The sequence below is a fragment of the Ciconia boyciana genome, chromosome 2 (assembly GCF_034638445.1).
Source record: "Ciconia boyciana chromosome 2, ASM3463844v1, whole genome shotgun sequence".
Lineage (NCBI taxonomy): Eukaryota > Metazoa > Chordata > Aves > Ciconiiformes > Ciconiidae > Ciconia > Ciconia boyciana.
In genome coordinates, this window is record NC_132935.1 from 32,226,418 (window position 1) to 32,245,020 (window position 18,603).

Sequence of the window (18,603 nt, forward strand, 5' to 3'; positions counted from 1 at the left end):
ATGTTTCTCCAGGGGCTGCTGTGCTGTAGCAAAAGTTGTATTTATTCAAGTTCTTAAAAACCATCCTGTCGCCTTTTCTCATTAGCATTTTTCTTAGACTCAGAGGGGGAGAAGCAAAAAAAGAAAGTTCAGTGTTACTACTTGCCAGACATACTATTAAGAAAATAAGCATTTCACATAGAAATAAGATTAGATCTGATCTGCTGTGAGAAAGGTTTTTGTGGTATTCCTTTCAAAGAGTTCCCTAGCTTATTTGTCACTGTACTTTAAGCACCGAATCACGTGCAGGCAGGAGACGTTGAGAGGGAAGGAGGTGAATGCCTGCTGCAGGTTTCTTTAAGGCTTGTTAACTTTGCAGAAGTTGTAGTTGGTTTTGAAAGGTCACTTTTCAATTGAGTTAAAAATTATCACTGCAAAATAGACTACTCTGTCCCTCAAAGGGGATTTATAAACTTTTTCCTCAAAATACGAGTACAGAGATACTGCACTACCTTTTATTCGTGTTGAAATTGTAGATAGGTAACAGCTTGCGTTAATATTTGACAAGGTTTGTTCTATGTCACCGTCAGAAATGTAGCTGAAAATCTCTTTGGCTGGCTGGCTTGTACTTGAAACTGTTTCTTTGTAAGATCTGGATTTGAAAATCTCTCCTGCCAGATTTGTGGCTGTCAGATTCATTATCTTCAAAATTTATATTAACCTCTAATGGTATTTTTCTTTCTGCAGAAACAGAAGGTGCATGCAGCACAGATGCCAGTCTTCTCCAAGGAATAACCTCTTCATCCCCAAGTGACAGCAGCTCCTGCTAGTACCATGGGGCCAGAAGGTGGTTTCTTAGGCAGTGGACAGGTCCACGTCATCCTGTGGGGAAGTTTGGCAGCCATGACAACACTCTTGTTCCTCACCTTCCTCGTCTTCCTCTGCTCCAGCTGCAACAGGTAAGGCTCAGGAGCTTAGCAGGCAGTGATGTTTCTTGAGTCAAGTAGTGTGGGCATTGAAATAGCTTCACTAATAACTAGTTAGCAAGAAGTACTGAGGACTTAGGTAGAGAAATAAGAAAAGTACAGTACAAAATCTGTTTTCAGAGCAAATCTGAATTTGAACAGTTCTGTTTGTTCTAAAATCTAATTTTATTTTATTTTTTTCTCTGAAGGAAAAATACTATTGATCTTGCTAGGTGCTTTCTGCTAAGCTGGAGCCTGGGGCGCAGGGGGACGCTGGCTGTCTCGACCCGTGGTGCGCGGGAAGGGGAGCGGTGGCAGCGCTGAGCCCCGTCCCTCCTGTGTGTCGCTGCCGGGTCCCCCAGCCGGCAGAGCTAGGCTTGGTGCCTTCTTCTGGATAGAGGATCACACTGCTCACCTGAAACTGAGAAAATTAGATGGGCCAAACAGGACCAAAAAAGTATAGGTAGAAAGGAAAGGAAAGCGATTTCGACGTATTTCAGCTTTGCTTTGGCCACTCCTGGAGACTAGGGAATTGATCCTGCCATTCAAGCCAAAATGAGTAAGAATCAGATGATGATATGAATTAATGGCGTGTACTCATACCCTATCCTTATTTTCTTCTCTATTAGAGGGTTCGATTTCACCAGTACAGGCACTTCTACTGACTTTGTTATTCACATTTCAAGGCCCTTTCATGACACATAAGCTCAGCCCTGCTGATTGCAGAGGGGAGCTGGGCAGCCTGGGCTCAATCCATGGTGCCTTTCTAACACGTCAGACCAGTCAGACCCTTCATGACGAGGAGAGGGACTGCTTTGGTCCATGTTGCTACAGTTTGCCAGCATAGCTCCATCAGCCACATGTATGGGGAAAAAAACCTATCCATAAGTCAGTACAGGAGCAAAATCTTTGTTTTGGACCCTTAGACCTATAGGAGCATGTTCTTCCAGCATTGAGAGTGTTGAGGAAGCTGTGCAGCCATAAAATACTCTATATTGACATAATGTATGTCTATTGGAAAGCCCTGTTTTCCAGCAGGATTTCTCTAATGCCCACACTGCAAAAAACAGTCATGGGCAAGACCAGACCCCAGAAGTTGGTTGAAACCCTAAAAAGCATAAGTTGGAACATGTCATTGTCCTGGTTTCAGCTGGGATAGAGTTAATTTTCTTCCTAGTAGCTGGTATAGTGCTGTGCTTTGGATTTTAGTATGAGAATAATATTGATAACACACTGATGTTTTGGCTGTCGCTAAGCGGTATTTACATTGGTCAAGGACTTTTTTTTTCCTTCAGCTCCCCATGCTCTGCCAGGTGCCCAAGAAATGGGAGGGGGCACAGCCAGGATAGTTGATCCAAACTGACCAAAGGGCTATTCCACACCATATGATGTCATGGCCAGTATATAAACTGGGGGAGTTGGCCCGGGGGCAGCGATCGCTGCTCGGGGACTGGCTGGGCGTCAGTCTGCAGGTGGTGAGCAGTTGTATAATTTTTTTTTTTTTTTCCTTTTTTCCCTCCCTTGGGTTTTGTTCCTCTCTCTCTCTCTCTCTCGTTGTTTTCCTTCTCATTATAATTCATTATTATTATTATTATTTTGTTCCAATTATTAAACTGTTCTTATCTCAACCCACGAGTTTTCTTACTTTTGCTCTTCCGATTCTCTCCCGGGGGGGAAGTGAGCAAGCGGCTGCGTGGTGCTTAGCTGCCGGCTGGGGCTAAACCACGACAGTCATTTTATATGATTCAGGTGAAACACTTTTGTTGCACTGTAAGCTGTTAGATGACATTTCAGTATCTTCCTATTCATCACAGTTTCCCGTGATACCTGTGTAAAAATAGTAGAAATATGTTTGGGGTTTTTTTTCATATAAAAGCATAAAACCTATTTTAAAAACCCTTAAGGCCACAACAAACATTGCAGTTAGGTACCATGTTTTGTCTTGTAACACTCCCGTCCTTGAAACATCTCTAGAAAGATGTTTTTAAGACAGAATCACACCACTATGTCTTTACAGTTACAGACATATATTGTCAGAAACTATCTGGTGATGCTCTTTAATAAACTCTTGTGTTGCTAGTCTGGACGCAGAATCTTTTATTTCAGGTCATTCTGTAGGGCAGGTTGTTTATGCATAAATGCAATTATGCAAAATTTCTTCCTAGCTTACTGTTAAAAAATGGTTGAGGACGTGGAAAACTGAACAAAATCTGCTCTTTTCTAAAATGTCAGAGTCAGAAAAACTTCCAGAGAGGAAATTAAGTATTTGTAAACTTTAACTATGCTCTGCATTGGTGCAGACTCACTTGCTCCATTTTCTTATTTCCCAATTAGGTACAATTTTAACAGTTGCTAATGTGGGAAGTACAGTGCATTGCAGACTTCAGAAGAAGCACAGATTTCATATCGTCAATATTTTCTCACCTTTTTGCTTTCCTTTTCATCTAGGGAAGGGACTATTATTATTTTAAGCTCATTGTTTATTACAGTATTTCAGAATAAGAGCTGTATTTCCAAAATGGTAGAAACTGGAAATGTGATCCATACTTCAAGTCCTATGAAGTACCCAGTGAAGCAAGATTCATTGTAAAATTAAGTTCAAGGCATCTGCTGCTATGAAATTTGTAGGCCTTCTTGAACTGCTCATGCTTATTATTAATTATAACTAGCATCCTGAGTGGGAGAAGACTGCATTTTGTGGGCCTTTTCTACTTCTTCATAGGATAAATACTTTTTACTGACACAGTTTAAGGAACTCCCCAGGTAGTCTGTCACCAAAACACATATCTCATGTATCTCCAAACATTTCACATGTGATTGAGGATTGAATTGAGGATAATATTTTGATTATCATCAGTTACTCCTTACTGCGATCTTACACTGAACAAGAAAAAGGGTTGTGTGTGTTTGTTGTACCTCTTCAGATATGTTCACCACCCTACCTCGATGGTGACCTTACACAGAAGTCATACCAGTCCCTGTAATAATTTTCAGTTATTCCATTTTCAGTATTATTGTGAATCACGGTTCTGCTCCTTGCAGGTGTGTAAGGTCTGTTAATGACTGGCATTTGTACACTAGCATAATCTGTAGTAACAGTTCATATGTCTTTTTCATTAAGGGAAAAGAAGGCCAAACATCAGAATGGAGATCATGAAAATCTGATGAACGTGGTAAGTATTTATTTCTGGCAGCTTGTGTCTGTCTTGTGGTTGGCTTGCACCAAGCTCCTTGCAAAATACTGCAGGTTGGAAAATAGTTCAGGAATTTGGAGATGGTTGAGCAAGGGAAACTTTACAAGTTGCAGAACAGGAAGAGGAGGAGAATTTGTGTAGACCCCTGCACTTCCTCAGTGCTCTTTCTGCCACCGTTGTCACTCCAGATCTCCTGCCTTTCTTTCACTCCGTTTGCAGTGCAAGCGCAGTGTACCCCTTTGTCAGCTGCTGTCTTCTCACGGGTTGAAGCCGTGGTAATGTCTATTACCATAAAAGTTGGAAGGGAGATCACTCTGGACATACTTGCATTTATTTGTTTTAACATCTGTAAAAACAAGCACCTAAATCTTTGAGTGTCATCAGCATGATTTGTCTCTCCTGCCAATAATACCCGGGAGTCAGAGCTCCCAAGATCAGAATGAAATTTGTGGCATATCTATTTATGCAAACATTTATTCTGATCCAGTGGTGATTAGATCTCACTAATTTGTGTTGCAGCCTTCCGACAAGGAGGTGTTCAGCCACTCGATCACAAGTTCGGCTACAGAGCCCGCTCCGAGCAGCGACCAGAACGGGGCACTCAGCAATGGCGACGGTGAGTAGTGCAGCCCCTGCGGGCAGGATGAACGACCAGCACCGTCCCCTTGCTCACAGCTCCCACGGTAGCTGCACATTGGTGATCCCTCACGTCCTACGTTTCTAGCCGTCAGCTTTCCAAGCACACAGTCATGCCATTTATCTGAATACCCTGTGTTTCCCTCTGCTCACCTCTGAAGGTGATCAGAGATTAGATTAGCTGCTGTATCCCAGGGCAGTGGCCAGGCATGCAGCTCTCTGGAGGGCAGTCAGTCCTCTTTGCACAAGACATAATTCACAAAAACTTATGATCAAGTTAAAAAACGCAGCGAGCACATTTGCCTTGCTGGGAAGTCAGTAGCCCATCCCATGGAGATGTTGGCATTTTAGGCTGCATCTCTACTTCCCTGCCAGGTGTGTTCTGGCACAACCCTACACCCCAGCTCCCGGTCCTCCACGCCAGCCAACACTGGGAAGGTGCTAAGGTCCTCCTCTGGGCCACCAAGTTACACCTGCAGATTGACCAGTCCATCAGGCAAAGACTGCAGCGTTCCCTAATCTCAGCCAGCTACGGAGTTGGGATGTGACCAGAAGATGCAGTTGTACCTTGGAGCTTCACTCCTGGAGGCTGTGCAAATATTTCAGGTCCTCCTCCAGGGACTACAGCTTTGGATCATAGTCCTGTGCTGTGCGAGGCTATCCCCTGTATTTTTGTATTCTAGAAAACAGGCAACATAAATAGGCTTCCTTTTTTTTCTTAGTCTTTGCTCTGCTGAACGCTCAGAATGATTCACAGTGAAGTATCACTGGAAAATATTTTACTCAGCTGCACCTAAAAATAAACTCAGTCTCAGCTCAGAGCTGCCAGGAGCCAACTGTTGTCTCCACACTATGCACTGACACCATGGGCTGCGCTCCTCATCTCCTACCTCCTCATCTCACTGTGCAGCCGGAGGCTAAGCTATTCAGTCTTTACCCCTCAGAGACAAGTATCCAAGGAATTGCTAAGCTTTGCTTTTGCAGCTAATCGCTGCTCCCGTCTGCTGGCTTGTTGCATATGTAGGTGTGTGGCTCACCAAGGGACTGGGTGTGCGAAGCCCTGCAGAAGGGAAGCATTTCTCTTTGCCACAAGTCACCGCACATGCAGCTGTCAAAGCTGCTACTAAAAGGCGTGCTGTCAACCAGCAGTTTTCAGACTGTCTGATATTACTCAGCTTACACTCTGCATAACAACCCTTCTGAATAACAGGAACTAATGTGCTTTAATTTCTTATTTATACTTTATGCATTCTTTTTGTTAATAGTTCTTTCTTTTGCTGTTTCTGCTAGCCTTTTGAGCAGGGGCAGAGCTATGGAAGCAGCACCATCAAATGTTGGTTTTTTTTCCTTTACCCAGCCTGCCAGCATTGTGTTTATCTATGTCAACCCCTTATCTACACCAACTCCTCTGTGTCACTACCCATAACCACAGGAGCACAGAAATGTGAGCTGCCATTACTCCTGATTATCCCCCCCAGGCTGAACAGGGTGGGTGCTCTCTGGGGCCCGTGGCAGTGCTCTGGATAGCACAGAAATCCCTGAGAGCAAGCACCAGAAGGGGAAAACGTGTTCCAGCTTCTCCAGGCCAGTTCCTGATGTTCCTCAGGAAGCCTGCAGGCATCCCAGGTAGTGACTAGGACACCCTGAGTCCTAGTCAGGACGCAATAGGACACTTCTTCCTATTCCACCTATTCCTCCCCAGTTGTATGCAGGAGCCAAGTGAATGGAGAAGGATGTTTTCCTTTTCTTCTCCTCCCATCTGCCATTCAGACAGCAATTACCATCTCACACCTCCAGTTGCATCCTGAGTTTTGCTGTCAGGGTACGGCTCCCTGCGGGTGCCGACTGCATTAAGTCTGCGTGCCCTGAGCACAAGAGAAAGCAACATCCATGACAACCACAATCAAGGGTACTGATTGCTTCAGCAACACTTTATGTCATCTTGTCAAACACACTGAAGGAAATGGAAGAATGGCTTGATTTTGCTGAGGGAGTACCATAGGAACTGTCCTAAGAAAAGTAAAGCTATTCAGAAGTGATTTTTCAAAGAAATAGTGTCACGTAAAGCTACATACCGTATACTACCTGAAACATGCTTGTATGTGCCCACGTATACATCCCTGAATGCAGGCAAATGTCATACGTGTGCACTGTAAGATGAGAAGTCCCATAGACTTCAGTCCCTAATACCCGCTAGTGACAGTGACATGTGACCTGCTTCTGGGACTTAAAATAACATGTTCTGCCTAACACTACTTTCTGAAGTCTAGTCTTCTCTTTTGTGCATATGGCTGGCTCGTTAGTAGGTTGTCAACCTACATTATGTGCTGCGAGACTAAGAGAAGTATGGCATAGCCTTCCAGTGAGGAGCTTCTGGTGTAGCGTGCAGTGAGGCAGACTGCGGCAGGGCTGAGCGAGGTGTGATTCAGACGAGAATTTGGCCAGCATGTTAAACAAGGTGAGGGCTGGGTAGGGAGGAAGCAAGAACGCTTTTCTTTTTGATTCCAAAGGATAGGGAAATGGAAAGAGGAAAATGTAAGAAGGCTTTTTTTAAAGGCACTTGGTTCAAGGCCTCCCACCAGCATTTCCCATCTGAGACTACTGAGCAGTCTGTAAGCATTCAATATAACCGAGCACAGCTGAACATCCATGCACACCTGCACCTACCCACCCATCCCCTGTTCTTACTGTGAATGCTGTCATTATATAATGTGCACAGAGTATTTAAGATGTTGTGAGAAAGATATTTTAACAGTAGAGTGCAGAGATCTCTGTAACTGAAACCTTTTGATAACCCACTAGACATTTCTGGGCATTAGTATTGTTTATCCTTTCCAATGAGACACAAAACCAAAGTGATGTAGAGAGTACCAAATCACACTCACCTTATAGTTACACATTTGTTTTAAATACTTCTTTATACTTTTCTCTAGTACTCTCAGAGGACAGTACAACTGCCTGTATCCAGCCTTATGAAGAAGTACAGACGTCTGTCTCTGATCTGCTAGATCAACAGGATAGTCTTGGAAAGTCTATAAAATGTCACCAGAGCCGGGAACTACCCAGTATTCCCCCTAACACCACCATGGAAACCATCATCTCAGCTAGAAATGCAGAAAATGATCAAGGTCTTGGAATGGAAGGGCCTTATGAAGTCTTGAAAGACAGCTCCTCTCAGGAGAACATAGTTGAAGACTGCTTGTATGAAACTGTGAAGGAAATTAAAGATGTCGGAGCAGCAGCCAGCATGGAAGGGAGCTGTAACAGCAAATCAAAGGCTTCGCTGATGGTTTCTGAAGGTCAGAATCAGATTCCTGAGTGCAGAATTGAATCAGCAGAATATGCATCTGTTGACCGAAATAAAAAAAGTCGCCAAAGTGCTAATTCAGAAGGCCCTCTTGACAACACACCAGATGTAGAGGATGAGCTTCCCCCTCCAGTACCCATGAAACTTCTTGATGAAAATGAGAATGTGCAAGAAAAAGAAGTGGAAGAAGAAGAAGTGACAGAAGGAGCAAGTAAACCAGAGAAGGTAAATACTGCAAATACTTGTCCTTGTCAAAAAGCCAAGTAATGATAGAGAACATAGGGGTGGGAGAGGATTTTTTTTTTTTAAAATAACCAAAAAATGCCAAGGAAAAAGAAACACTCAAGGGGACGCAAGACTGTAAAATATGGAAATATGAAAATGTACAGTATAGTCTTTGCATTATAGGCATGTACTCATTCTATTGTAGCCTGTATTTTGGATTGTTGCAGTATGCACTTCATAAGGCTTTTCCCAAACATTATCCAGAAATTGGACAGGAGGCCTCTGCTTCTTTGTTTAATGGTATTATACTTGTGGGAGCTATTACAATAGGTATCCAGTATCTCTGTCAGCATCTACATCTTCTTCAGAATCCCTCCCCTTGTTTTTTTTTCTAATGAAATCTCAATTTACAAAAAGGAGAGTGGGGCATTCTTGGTGCATGCCCTAACTTTAGACGTGCCTCCTTTGGTGGGCCACCTTGACTTAGCCGTGCAAGTGTTAGGCATCTGCTCAAAGCCACTCATCTAGTCTCTCTCTGTAGGAGAGAGGGACGGAAAGAGAGAGAGATTGCAACTGTAGGCTTTTATATCTGTCAAATTCTGTATGTCAGATGTAAACAGAGTAATGAATCTCTACCTGCTGAAATCATGGCCAAAAGTTATGTTTTCTCAGCAGCTTATTCTTTCTGCCAGCCTAGGGACAAGTTAGTGGTGAACTCCTTGAAAAACAGAATGATGACATTTTCAACAAGTTATTTTCGCATTTTTAGTTTTTCACCAGAATTAATTTTAAGGATGCTTTCAGATCATTGCACAGAGTTTTCATAAACTGTTGAGTTTGCATTTATCAGAACTAGTTTAGATAACTTATTATTGTGAATGAAAGAACTGTGATTTTAGCAGATTAATATAATTGTGGTGACTGAGTCATCAAATAATATTAGGTATTGATGACAATTTCAAAAAAATCCTTAAGATGTGATGTGACATTTTAATGTAAATATTCACCTGAAAAATCATAGCAGAACTGAGGTATTGTTACTTGTTTCCGGTTGTTCTCTTATTTGAAGTATTTCAGTAATTTAGGCAGAGGGCAGAAAAATACCTTGTTAAATAACTGACTAACTGTGTAACCTATAAAGCGCAACAGAGTCAAAATGAATAAACCGAAGACTACTCATAATATAAAAACTGTTTATCTAGACTCTTCAGTGCACATTCTTACAAATAACGAGCTCATTAAGTAAAAAATTAAGATGTGATTGTCAACAATGATCCACCAACACTCCCCCCTCCCAAAGTCAGGGCATATGTAATTTCTAATTAAACTTTTAGAGAAACAGCTTTCCGTAACAGTGACATGTTTCCTACCAGGTGTGAAAAGACTTGCAGAAAATCATTGTATTTCCCAGGCACCGATACAAAGGAAAAGCATTTGCTGCTATGTAGCTCCCCAGCACACCGTGCACACAGTGTCAGTAACTGCAAGGAGTGGGAATTGATTAAAATGGTTCAGGTTTTGAAGGATTAATCAAGAGATGGCACATGCAGTCCCCTAAGTGCCAGAAAAAAGGTGTTTGTCTAATTAAAATTTATTCAGAGCTAAAGCCATCCTGAGTTAAAGCTTCAGCAGCATCAGATCATTCCCACGTTTGCTGCTAGGTACATGCATTATGCATCGAAGCGTGCGCCTGTCCTGTCCTTGAGAGCTACAGCTGCAGCAGAGTTGGAAATGGTAATTGATGGAATATATAAATGTCATTATTGTTGGCATTGTGTGGGGAGGTGGTTGCGGGATTGTTTTTCTGTTGTGATGATGATAATTTTTCCCTTTATTTTGCTGCTTCAAACAATGCAGAGCAATGCCTGTTTTTTCCGATGTGGCAACCAAAACCAAGATGTTTATGGAAATGTATGTTCTATCAATAACTCTTTTAGTTAAACAGACTCCATAAGTGTCTCTTTTTGCTTCCTCTCTTGTGAGGCTACTTAGCTGCCTTGCTTAACATGACATCCGTATCTGAAACTTTTCAACCTTCTGCCCTGACCCTGATGAAGAGAGAGGTTGGGTGTAAGTCGTGCAAGTCTCTCTCACTGCAATTAGGTTTTGCTTTAGTAGGGCACAAAGAAGGGATAGGCAGAGGGGCTGCTTGTGTAACTGTGACTTGTACCTGCCAACAGACAGAGAACAGACCGTGTCCAGGCTGTTTCAGTCTCACCCTGTAGAAGAGGGCAGCCAGGATGATCCCCAGCCCATGCCAGGTCCTGAAGCACACTCATTTCGGAGAGAGCTAGGTGGACCAAGCCAGAGACCACTCCAGTATATAACAGCATGAAAAGGATAAAGGATCCTTTCAAGAGCCAGATGTGCAATAAACGGGTGAAAATTAATTATCTAAATAGGTTATTGGCCGTGACCCAGCCAAATCCTTTGGAAGGTTTTGGTGAAGAAAGACACCTTTAATAGCAGGAGGCCTCTTACACGCCTCTATCACCTGGAAAAACTTGGGCATAGTTCTTCTAATAAAACTGGAGAGGCAGAATAGCTTTTCTTTAGTTCTTCCTTTTTAATTAAAAAAAAGGAAGTACGGATCTCCTTTTTCACCCAGGTCTTTCCAGAGTGAGCACTGGTAGAAATGCTCTTCGTGTGTACATTTGGCTGCTGCCATCTGATTTCAGACTTGCGCAGCCTGAGGATGGGCAAAGCATCTCTTACAAATGTACCAGAGGAGAATGGTCTTCTTGTTCTGGTGCCTGAGTCAGGAGCAGCAGCTGAGCCAAAGAGCAAAAAATCAAGTGCTGTCAAGGAACAAAAGGAAAGCGGAAGGCAAATAAGGACACATGCTGTTTGTGTTGCTACTGTTGAGGCTTCAAGCATAATTTATAATATTGCTAGGTACAAAATGTTTAGGAGCAAGTATTTTTTTCAGTTTCCAAGATGACAATATCCTTCAAAATTGATGTGTCACAGGTCTCACATTTAGAAGAAAGAACACTAGGTCCCAGGGAACAAGAACAGGGTTGCCAGCACCCTGGGGTATTTGTCAATACTTGAGTGGGAAACTGTAGAACGGGTCCTGACATGTGGTGCTTTCAGAGACACTGATGAGAGAAAATAACATCACTGAAGAATTTTGCAAGCACGTTTGTTTTAATGTGTGAGGATGAAATTAGTAACTTACTCCTCAACACAAAAAATATCCTGCAAATAAGAAAGACTAAACTGAGCTGCTGTAGTGAGCTGCTGCTCCTTTTTCCTTTTTTTTTTTTTTGGTGAGTAAATAAACCAGAGGTTAAAAAGCGCATTCTCCAGGCAGTGAGAAAGAAGCAAGGGAGTTGTTAGGTGTGAGGGAAGCCCCCCGGGGAGCAGCAGGCAGACCTCAGTGTGCTTTGGGTCAGGGTCGTCATCAGAAGTGCCCCAGGGGTTTGAAGCTTGGTATTTACCAGAAGTAAAAACACCAAGAAAAATGGAAGAAGGAAAGAATCTGTTGTAATGAGCCTCTGTGGAAAAAAAAGTCTTGTGTGTCTAGTATGTGTCTGTAACTGGTATTTGATTGCCTGTGCTAAAAATAGCTTTACTTCTCCATCTTGGTCTGCACTGGAGGACGTCTGAAGTATTTCAGGTGGAGAATTTGCATGAAACTCCAAAATATGGCCCATTACAAACAGTGCTGGAAGGCTCCCTCTGAATCACTGTGGAGCAGGAGTCCAGCAAAGCCTCTTGACCCAGGGAGGAGGAATTGCACAGCCACTGTGAGGTAGCCAGGGTCTTCATTGCCATAAAGGTCCTAAGACATTTTTGATAAGAGCAAAATGCTTTTCCCCAATGTTTTGTGACCTAATTTCTACATGACGCTTCACATGCTTGAAGTTAGACTTGATACCAAACCAAGCCTTTCATCCTTTAGTAACTTTGCTATGTGAACTGGATCCAGGCAGACGCTTTGAGGGTTGAGCTGCCTGTCTCAGGGTGGGTTGCAGCTGGTCTTTGGTGTGTTCACGGTCTGAGTGGTTGTGAGGCAGTGCTGCTGTGCACCTCTGCACAGCTGCTGCATTTTATGGGAGAGGAGGACACGGCACCTCCCTTGAGCACTTCCAGGATCCACTGAATGAAGGATAACAGTCATCAGGAAGGTGCCAGTTGAGTATTGTTCTTCTGTCATCTAAAAGCATATCTGAAAAACATGTGGAAGGCCAACTAGTGTGTCACAACAGCTGACTTTTAATTGTTCAAGAGCCTTTGCAGACTCTTTCTTGCTTCATTAGAAGTGTAAAGGCAGGGATACAGCGGAGCAGAGTTTGTTTTAACCATTACATTATTTTTACCCTTTTCAGGTCAGGACAAGAGCAGATATATTAAAAAGCTCTACTAACCTCAGGGCTGTTATCTCCAGAAATGTGCTCTGGATATTAGGGATATTAGCTATGTAAAATGGAACTAGTGAGCAAATAACCATAAAATACAATGTATTGATTGTAATGGGAGGGTTTTATTATAGGTTTCACACTGCTGACTGGTAATGAGACTTCTTCTTTCTTTCTTTCTTCCTTTTTTACAGAGGCTTAGTTCGATGTCTTACAAGTCTCGAGAGGAAGATCCATCTCTTACAGAAGATGAGGTAGGTTTCTTGCACAAAATTCAATAACTAACTAGAGACCTATTTCCAGACAGAAATTAGCATGAGCTCTGCATGATTAAGCAGGATCTAAGAAAGGTGAAATTTGTCTGAAAGGAAAATGAAAGCCAAAGTTTATCTGCACAGAGTTTTTACTGCCGCATTTCTAAAATCAGAAGTATTCTAGCATATGGCTGTATCAGGCCAATAGGTTAAAAAATGGTGTCAGATAATAATGGGAGGCCACGATTAGCTGATTGTTAGGGCAGCTTCTTGATTTGGAAGATTAGCTCTACTTAAGAATAATAATCAGCAGCCTTTTGAAACACGCTCCACCTTCCTCATGCAAAGTGTTTTGGGGCTCTGGGAAATAAACGGAAGCACAATAAAAGCACTGGGATATAAACTGTTCTTTAAATGTCTGTTAGTCAAATAAATTGAGGAGATTGAAACAAAGACAGAAAAGTTAAACAGAAGTAAGGTTGCTTGTGATCATCTCCAATACACCCGTGCAATTTATAAATACATTCTCCAGACATAAAAGTAAACACAAACTTGGCAATTAGCTGAGTGAGCTAATGCTTTCTGCTGGGAGAAGCGCTCCCAGACATTAATGAATAAATTGAGCCTTGAACTGGGTTCATGTAATTTAATGCTGGAAAGGGTTGAAGCATGGATGAGCAGAAAAGACATTTTTTGTTTGGTTGGCTGAAATCAGTAAAAAGTAAGAAGTACTGCCATCTGCAATTGGTTGTCTCTCTTTACAAAAAAAAAATTAAAAAATACAGAATTAACAGAAGTGATCTGGTTCATCTGCATCAGTCAGTGTTGCTTAATGGTAATGGACATTTTCATGCCAATCTAGTGTTTTAATTGGATTGATACAAATCCACAGTGGCCTCGCATGCTTGGGAAAGACTTTAAATGTAACAGAAGAGCTATGTTGCAATTGCGATATTAGGTACCAGGGAAGCAGTGCAGGGAATTTCAGCCGTCGGCCCTGTGCAAGGGGTAGTATCTGCTTGGACTGGGAGAGGGAGTCAGGAGTGGCTCCCTGCGCTTGGTGCCAGCCCCGGCGAGCCCTGAGCGGAGGGATGTGTGTGGACCTGGGCTGCTCCTTCACCTCTTCTTTAAGGGCCAGCTTCGTGCACTTGTTCAGGCATACCACCTCCTCAGAGGGGATTTTTAGAGCTAGGAGTGAGACTCCGGCTCCCTCTCTTGTGTTTATAGTAGCTGAGAGGTTTCAGTCTCTAGTCTTAAGTTCTGATACACAGTGACTGAGATGCAGCTCCTCTTTGTAGGCAGAGTTTAGTCAACAGAACAGACCTTGTGTATCAAGATAGGCACTGACTATTTGCTGTTTTCTGGTGTGGGTAATTTATCTCCTCATTTCTAATGTTCTCTTCACGTGACTTGGTGCCTCCCTGGTCCTGCCTATAAACACAACAAATTACTTTCCTATTGGGGTGTCTCTAAAAGCAGAAAAGTAGCCGCTACCATTAAAAATAATAATAATTTTAAAAACCCCAAGGATCAGACAGCATCCTTCTACATTACAGCAGCTAAACCTGATCATCCCTTTGACACCTGTCTCCCCATTGAGCCCGAGCTGGCTCCAGGACCATAGCAAAACTTGCAGGAGCTCCTGCTCACAAAGCCATTCCTTTTTGTCCCATGTCTAATTTGCCTGCAGGGGATTTATGTTCAAATAATTTTTACATTTATAAAATTATTTTATAAAGCATTTTATAAAGCATTCATTTTTGAAAGAAAATCAGTTTATAAATGCATGCCAGAAAAGAAAGGATTTGTAAGAAATCCTTTTTTTTGTAAGAAAGGATATGTTTGTATTAGAAGATCCTGTCTTTTCTTAAGTAACTGACATCCTTGTGGTGGAAGGGGTACCAACTGGCACACAAGCTTTATGCCATGCTTAAATACTCAGCAGGTGTCTCCTCTTCCTAGATCTCAGCCATGTACTCGTCAGTGAGTAAGCCGGGACAAGCCATCAAGGCACTGGATTCTCCTTACACCTGTATTCAAGAAATTGCTTCTCAGAGGTCCCCATCTATTTGCAGTGGCCTCTATGCAAGTGTGAAGGACTTTGAAAACACGCTAAATACTACCACTGTGCCTCAGTCAGCGGACAGACCAAACAGGGAGCTGGAGCCTGACTATGAAGCTATCCAGTCAGTGAGCCAAGAAGAAGACAGGACCTTGTCTGTGCCTAACACAAACCACACTGCTCTTTCAGGAGAGAATGACTATGAGAGCATAGGGGACTTGCAGCACCACAGGGATTTCACCAGACTTTAACTACTCTGGCAGGCAGATTTCAGCATTTATGTGATCCGCTGGTATTTTCAAAGGAACATGTGAAACATGCAGAGGGAAGTGCTTCTTTTGAGGAACAAAACTAAGTAGAGAACAAAAGTTGTGAAGAAGCAGCATACATTTCAGCCGGGGTGTGATACCTGCTAGGTTATTCTGGGTGGTGGATGGAGGCTCACGGGAAAGGGTGCATCAGGTCGGAATGACAACCAGGACAACGTAAAGGCTTCTTTATTGTTACCACAATGACCAGAATTTGGGAAGGACTGCCGGACTTGTCATCCCAATAGGATTACATACCAAAAAGACTGCCTTTACACGAAACTAGCTTTTTGTTTTAAAAGATTATTTTATGTCATTTGCTTCAAAGTGTTTTTCAAGCATCATTTTTCATTCAAGTACAAGCATCCACTTTGTTGAGCAAATCACGGATCATCATACCTCAACTCAGACCTACATTGCAGGGCTGGGGAAGGAATGCTCACTTGTGTCTTTTGGGGAGCTCTGTCCATGTTCATTGCAACTAAAGTGCAAACAACAGTACTTCATTTCACAAGGGACCTACTCCAAATGTACTTGAATTAATTGTTGGCTTTTTCTTCTTTTTTAATGTCAAGGGCTGTAGAATGTGACTTGCAATATTTGAGATGTGTACTAGTATTTGTAGGTTTTCTGTTTGATTATTTGTGAAATACTGCTTTAAAATGGCAAGTGACACCCTTAGCGTTCTTGCTCCATTCCCTTCGTGTGCACACATACACCTGTGAATACACACAACAGACAATTGTCGTGTTGCAAAAAGTTGTGCAAATGGATGCATTGGCACAAAGTTTAGTCTAACCTTAATAGTGTTGAGTCATCTTTTGAAGAATTTTGCCCTTTTTTAAGACTTAAAATATTTTAATATGTTTGTCTAGTTTATGATATAGGAAAATTTATGTACTGTGTTGAGTGGATATTTTTTATTTTTACAACCTATTTTTCATCTTCAAAGTTTTTGCAGATTAACTTTCTGTTTTATGTAACAGGAGGAATCCCATTGTTTGATTGGGCTTTATTTGGTTTTCCTTTAATTTTTTTTCCCTATTTTAGAAGTATGTAAATGAACTTTGGGGTTCTTTTGGTCTTCTTGAGCAGGGATGTGGAACATGCCTTGCTGTTTTTAAGCTCAAAATAATGGAGTCTGAGTAAAAGAACACTGCCAAAGGGCAAAAAAGAGACAGAGAGAGTGGGATTTAGTTTGGGATAACCACTGGTCCTCCTTATTCCTCTGCTAAAAGGAGCAGGAGGGCAACCAAGAACTTCTTGGGGCTCTGACAAGCAGTTTGAAAGCCACCATCTTTCAAAGATACCAAGTTATTCTGTTACTGTTAAAAACAAAGTACAGCGCTTAGATGAAATAAGTAGGTACTGGGTTGATAACTTTTGTTTTCTTCAAGAATAGTACAATGAATAGTACAATAGTACAAGAATAGTCCAACAGTAGAGAACTGGCATTGTGTGGTATGCATTTGTACACAGTTATGTGTACACATGTGCATATATACCCATGTATATAAACATACACATCTAATTTGGACACAAGTATCAATTATGGTCCGCACTTGGTAGCATTCAAATAACAAACATTCACATACATAATATTTGGCATGTGCTTGAAGAGTAGTTTATTTTCAATTCAAAATAAACAGTATATAAACTGAGGTTGGCTTATTCCATAGTAGCCTAGAATGGGTTTAGTTTCAGTTCAGTTGGTACTGGGTTTTGATATATTGGATTGAGTCCTTCTCAGGACACTGGCCAGCACTCAACATTACTTGGTACTATAAAGCGCAAACACAGATCTGGTTACACACATTTATTAGAAATTACTTCATAACTGAGAGAAGTGTACTAATTTATAGGCTTTGTCTGTAAGTAGTACGGCTCTGAGGAGCAGTGCAAGTGTGCAGTCAAACTCTGCCCATAGGGTGATTCAGACTTTGTGGATCCTGACCTCACGTGACAGTGCAGCACACTTGATCTATGACTGTTCTTTCAAGGAAAAGCAGTTCAGATCAGTCTACATCCATTGTGTTCTTGACCATGCTGCCATGTTTCCATAGCTGCAGCAAACCCTTTGCTTCCACTTCATTGCAGTGCTTTTTAAAGCTGACTTCAGTCTTCCTTTCTGGAGTTTTTCCCTCAAAAAAAGTTTCTGTTCCCTTGAATGTGAATTCATGAAGTTCACCTTTGACTGTTCTCTCCTTCTACTCCACACTGTTTAAGGCCAAAGATAAAACGCACCACATTTCAGAAGATCTTTTGTGCTAAGTCTGGAGAATTTCTGAAGTCTTTAACTATGTGTTTGCTGTCTGTTCCTTGCTCAGGGGTACAGGTTTATATATGTAGTCCTCAGTCTGGCTCCTGCAACTTAGTGGCAGGCATACCCCAACGCCTGAAATTCCCAAATACATCTCAAGATGGGATCTACAATCCCATCTACAATCCTTAAGGATTGTCTTAATCATTACATGGATAACTCCTTTTGGAGAAACAGTAGCAACATGAGGTTTGTCAGGTTCACCAGATGCAATTTCAAGACCAGTTTAAAGATAAAAGATAATGCCAGTTAATGATAGCAAAGAATAATACTGAACTCTTGATTATAAAATTTTAAGGTGCAAAAGAAGAAAATCAAACATCACTGTAGAAGTGTCCCCATCAAGATCAGCAAGTCAAAGGAAGGAGGAGGGCTGCCCGGTTGCTCTTTATGGTCTTTCAGAGCAGAATGTGTTGTTTTGGAGGAAGGGACACGAGACTGAGTTCCTTCCTTCCTTTCCTTCCCCCGTTCTGACAGCTGCTCCTTGAGACCCCCGGACTTCCCTTTTCCACAGTGAAATCCCTCCCGCTCTCTTTTTTCTTTTGTTTCTATTTTTAACCTGCCTCATACAGCCTCGCACTGGGAGCTGGTACTGAGTCTGCAGTCCTGTAGAGCTGGCATTTTCCTTGCCATTTAAATGACTCTGAGGCTGGTCACAGCCTTTTCGGCATTCACCAGACCCTCAGCCTGGTGGGGAAGGAGCTCAGATTCTGGACTGCTGCTTGTAACATGGGTATCTGCCCTCAGCCATTGAGATCCCCTCCCATTGGACTCTTGGGAGCTGCAAATAGGAATTGTCCTGCTGAACAAGGACTCATGGGGAAGTCCATAACTCCCCTACAATCTCCATTATATAGTCGAATGCTAAAGAAAAATGTTTTAGAATTCAGTCCAAGGTTCGTAAGTGAATAATTACATCTCTTGACAAAGAATCAAGCTTCTGTTTTAGTTCCCTCTTCCCAGAAGTAAGATCTGTTCCTTTGTGGCTG

At 42.1% G+C, this 18,603-nt stretch overlaps 1 protein-coding gene across 4 annotated transcripts in view; it reads left to right on the top strand.

The window, feature by feature from the left end:
- Window positions 1-17,115, top strand: part of PAG1 (phosphoprotein membrane anchor with glycosphingolipid microdomains 1) — a 109,339-nt gene extending 92,224 nt beyond the window's left edge. For all 4 annotated transcript variants that reach the window (XM_072852293.1, XM_072852292.1, XM_072852291.1 and 1 more), the window contains 6 exons: window positions 727-938; window positions 4,066-4,117; window positions 4,658-4,754; window positions 7,708-8,306; window positions 12,865-12,924; window positions 14,887-17,115. In XM_072852293.1, the coding sequence (XP_072708394.1) occupies window positions 814-938; window positions 4,066-4,117; window positions 4,658-4,754; window positions 7,708-8,306; window positions 12,865-12,924; window positions 14,887-15,237 (1,284 nt within the window). In that variant the 5' untranslated portion in view covers window positions 727-813 and the 3' untranslated portion in view covers window positions 15,238-17,115. The remainder of the gene's footprint in view (window positions 1-726; window positions 939-4,065; window positions 4,118-4,657; window positions 4,755-7,707; window positions 8,307-12,864; window positions 12,925-14,886) is intronic.
- Window positions 17,116-18,603: the final 1,488 nt, after the last annotated feature.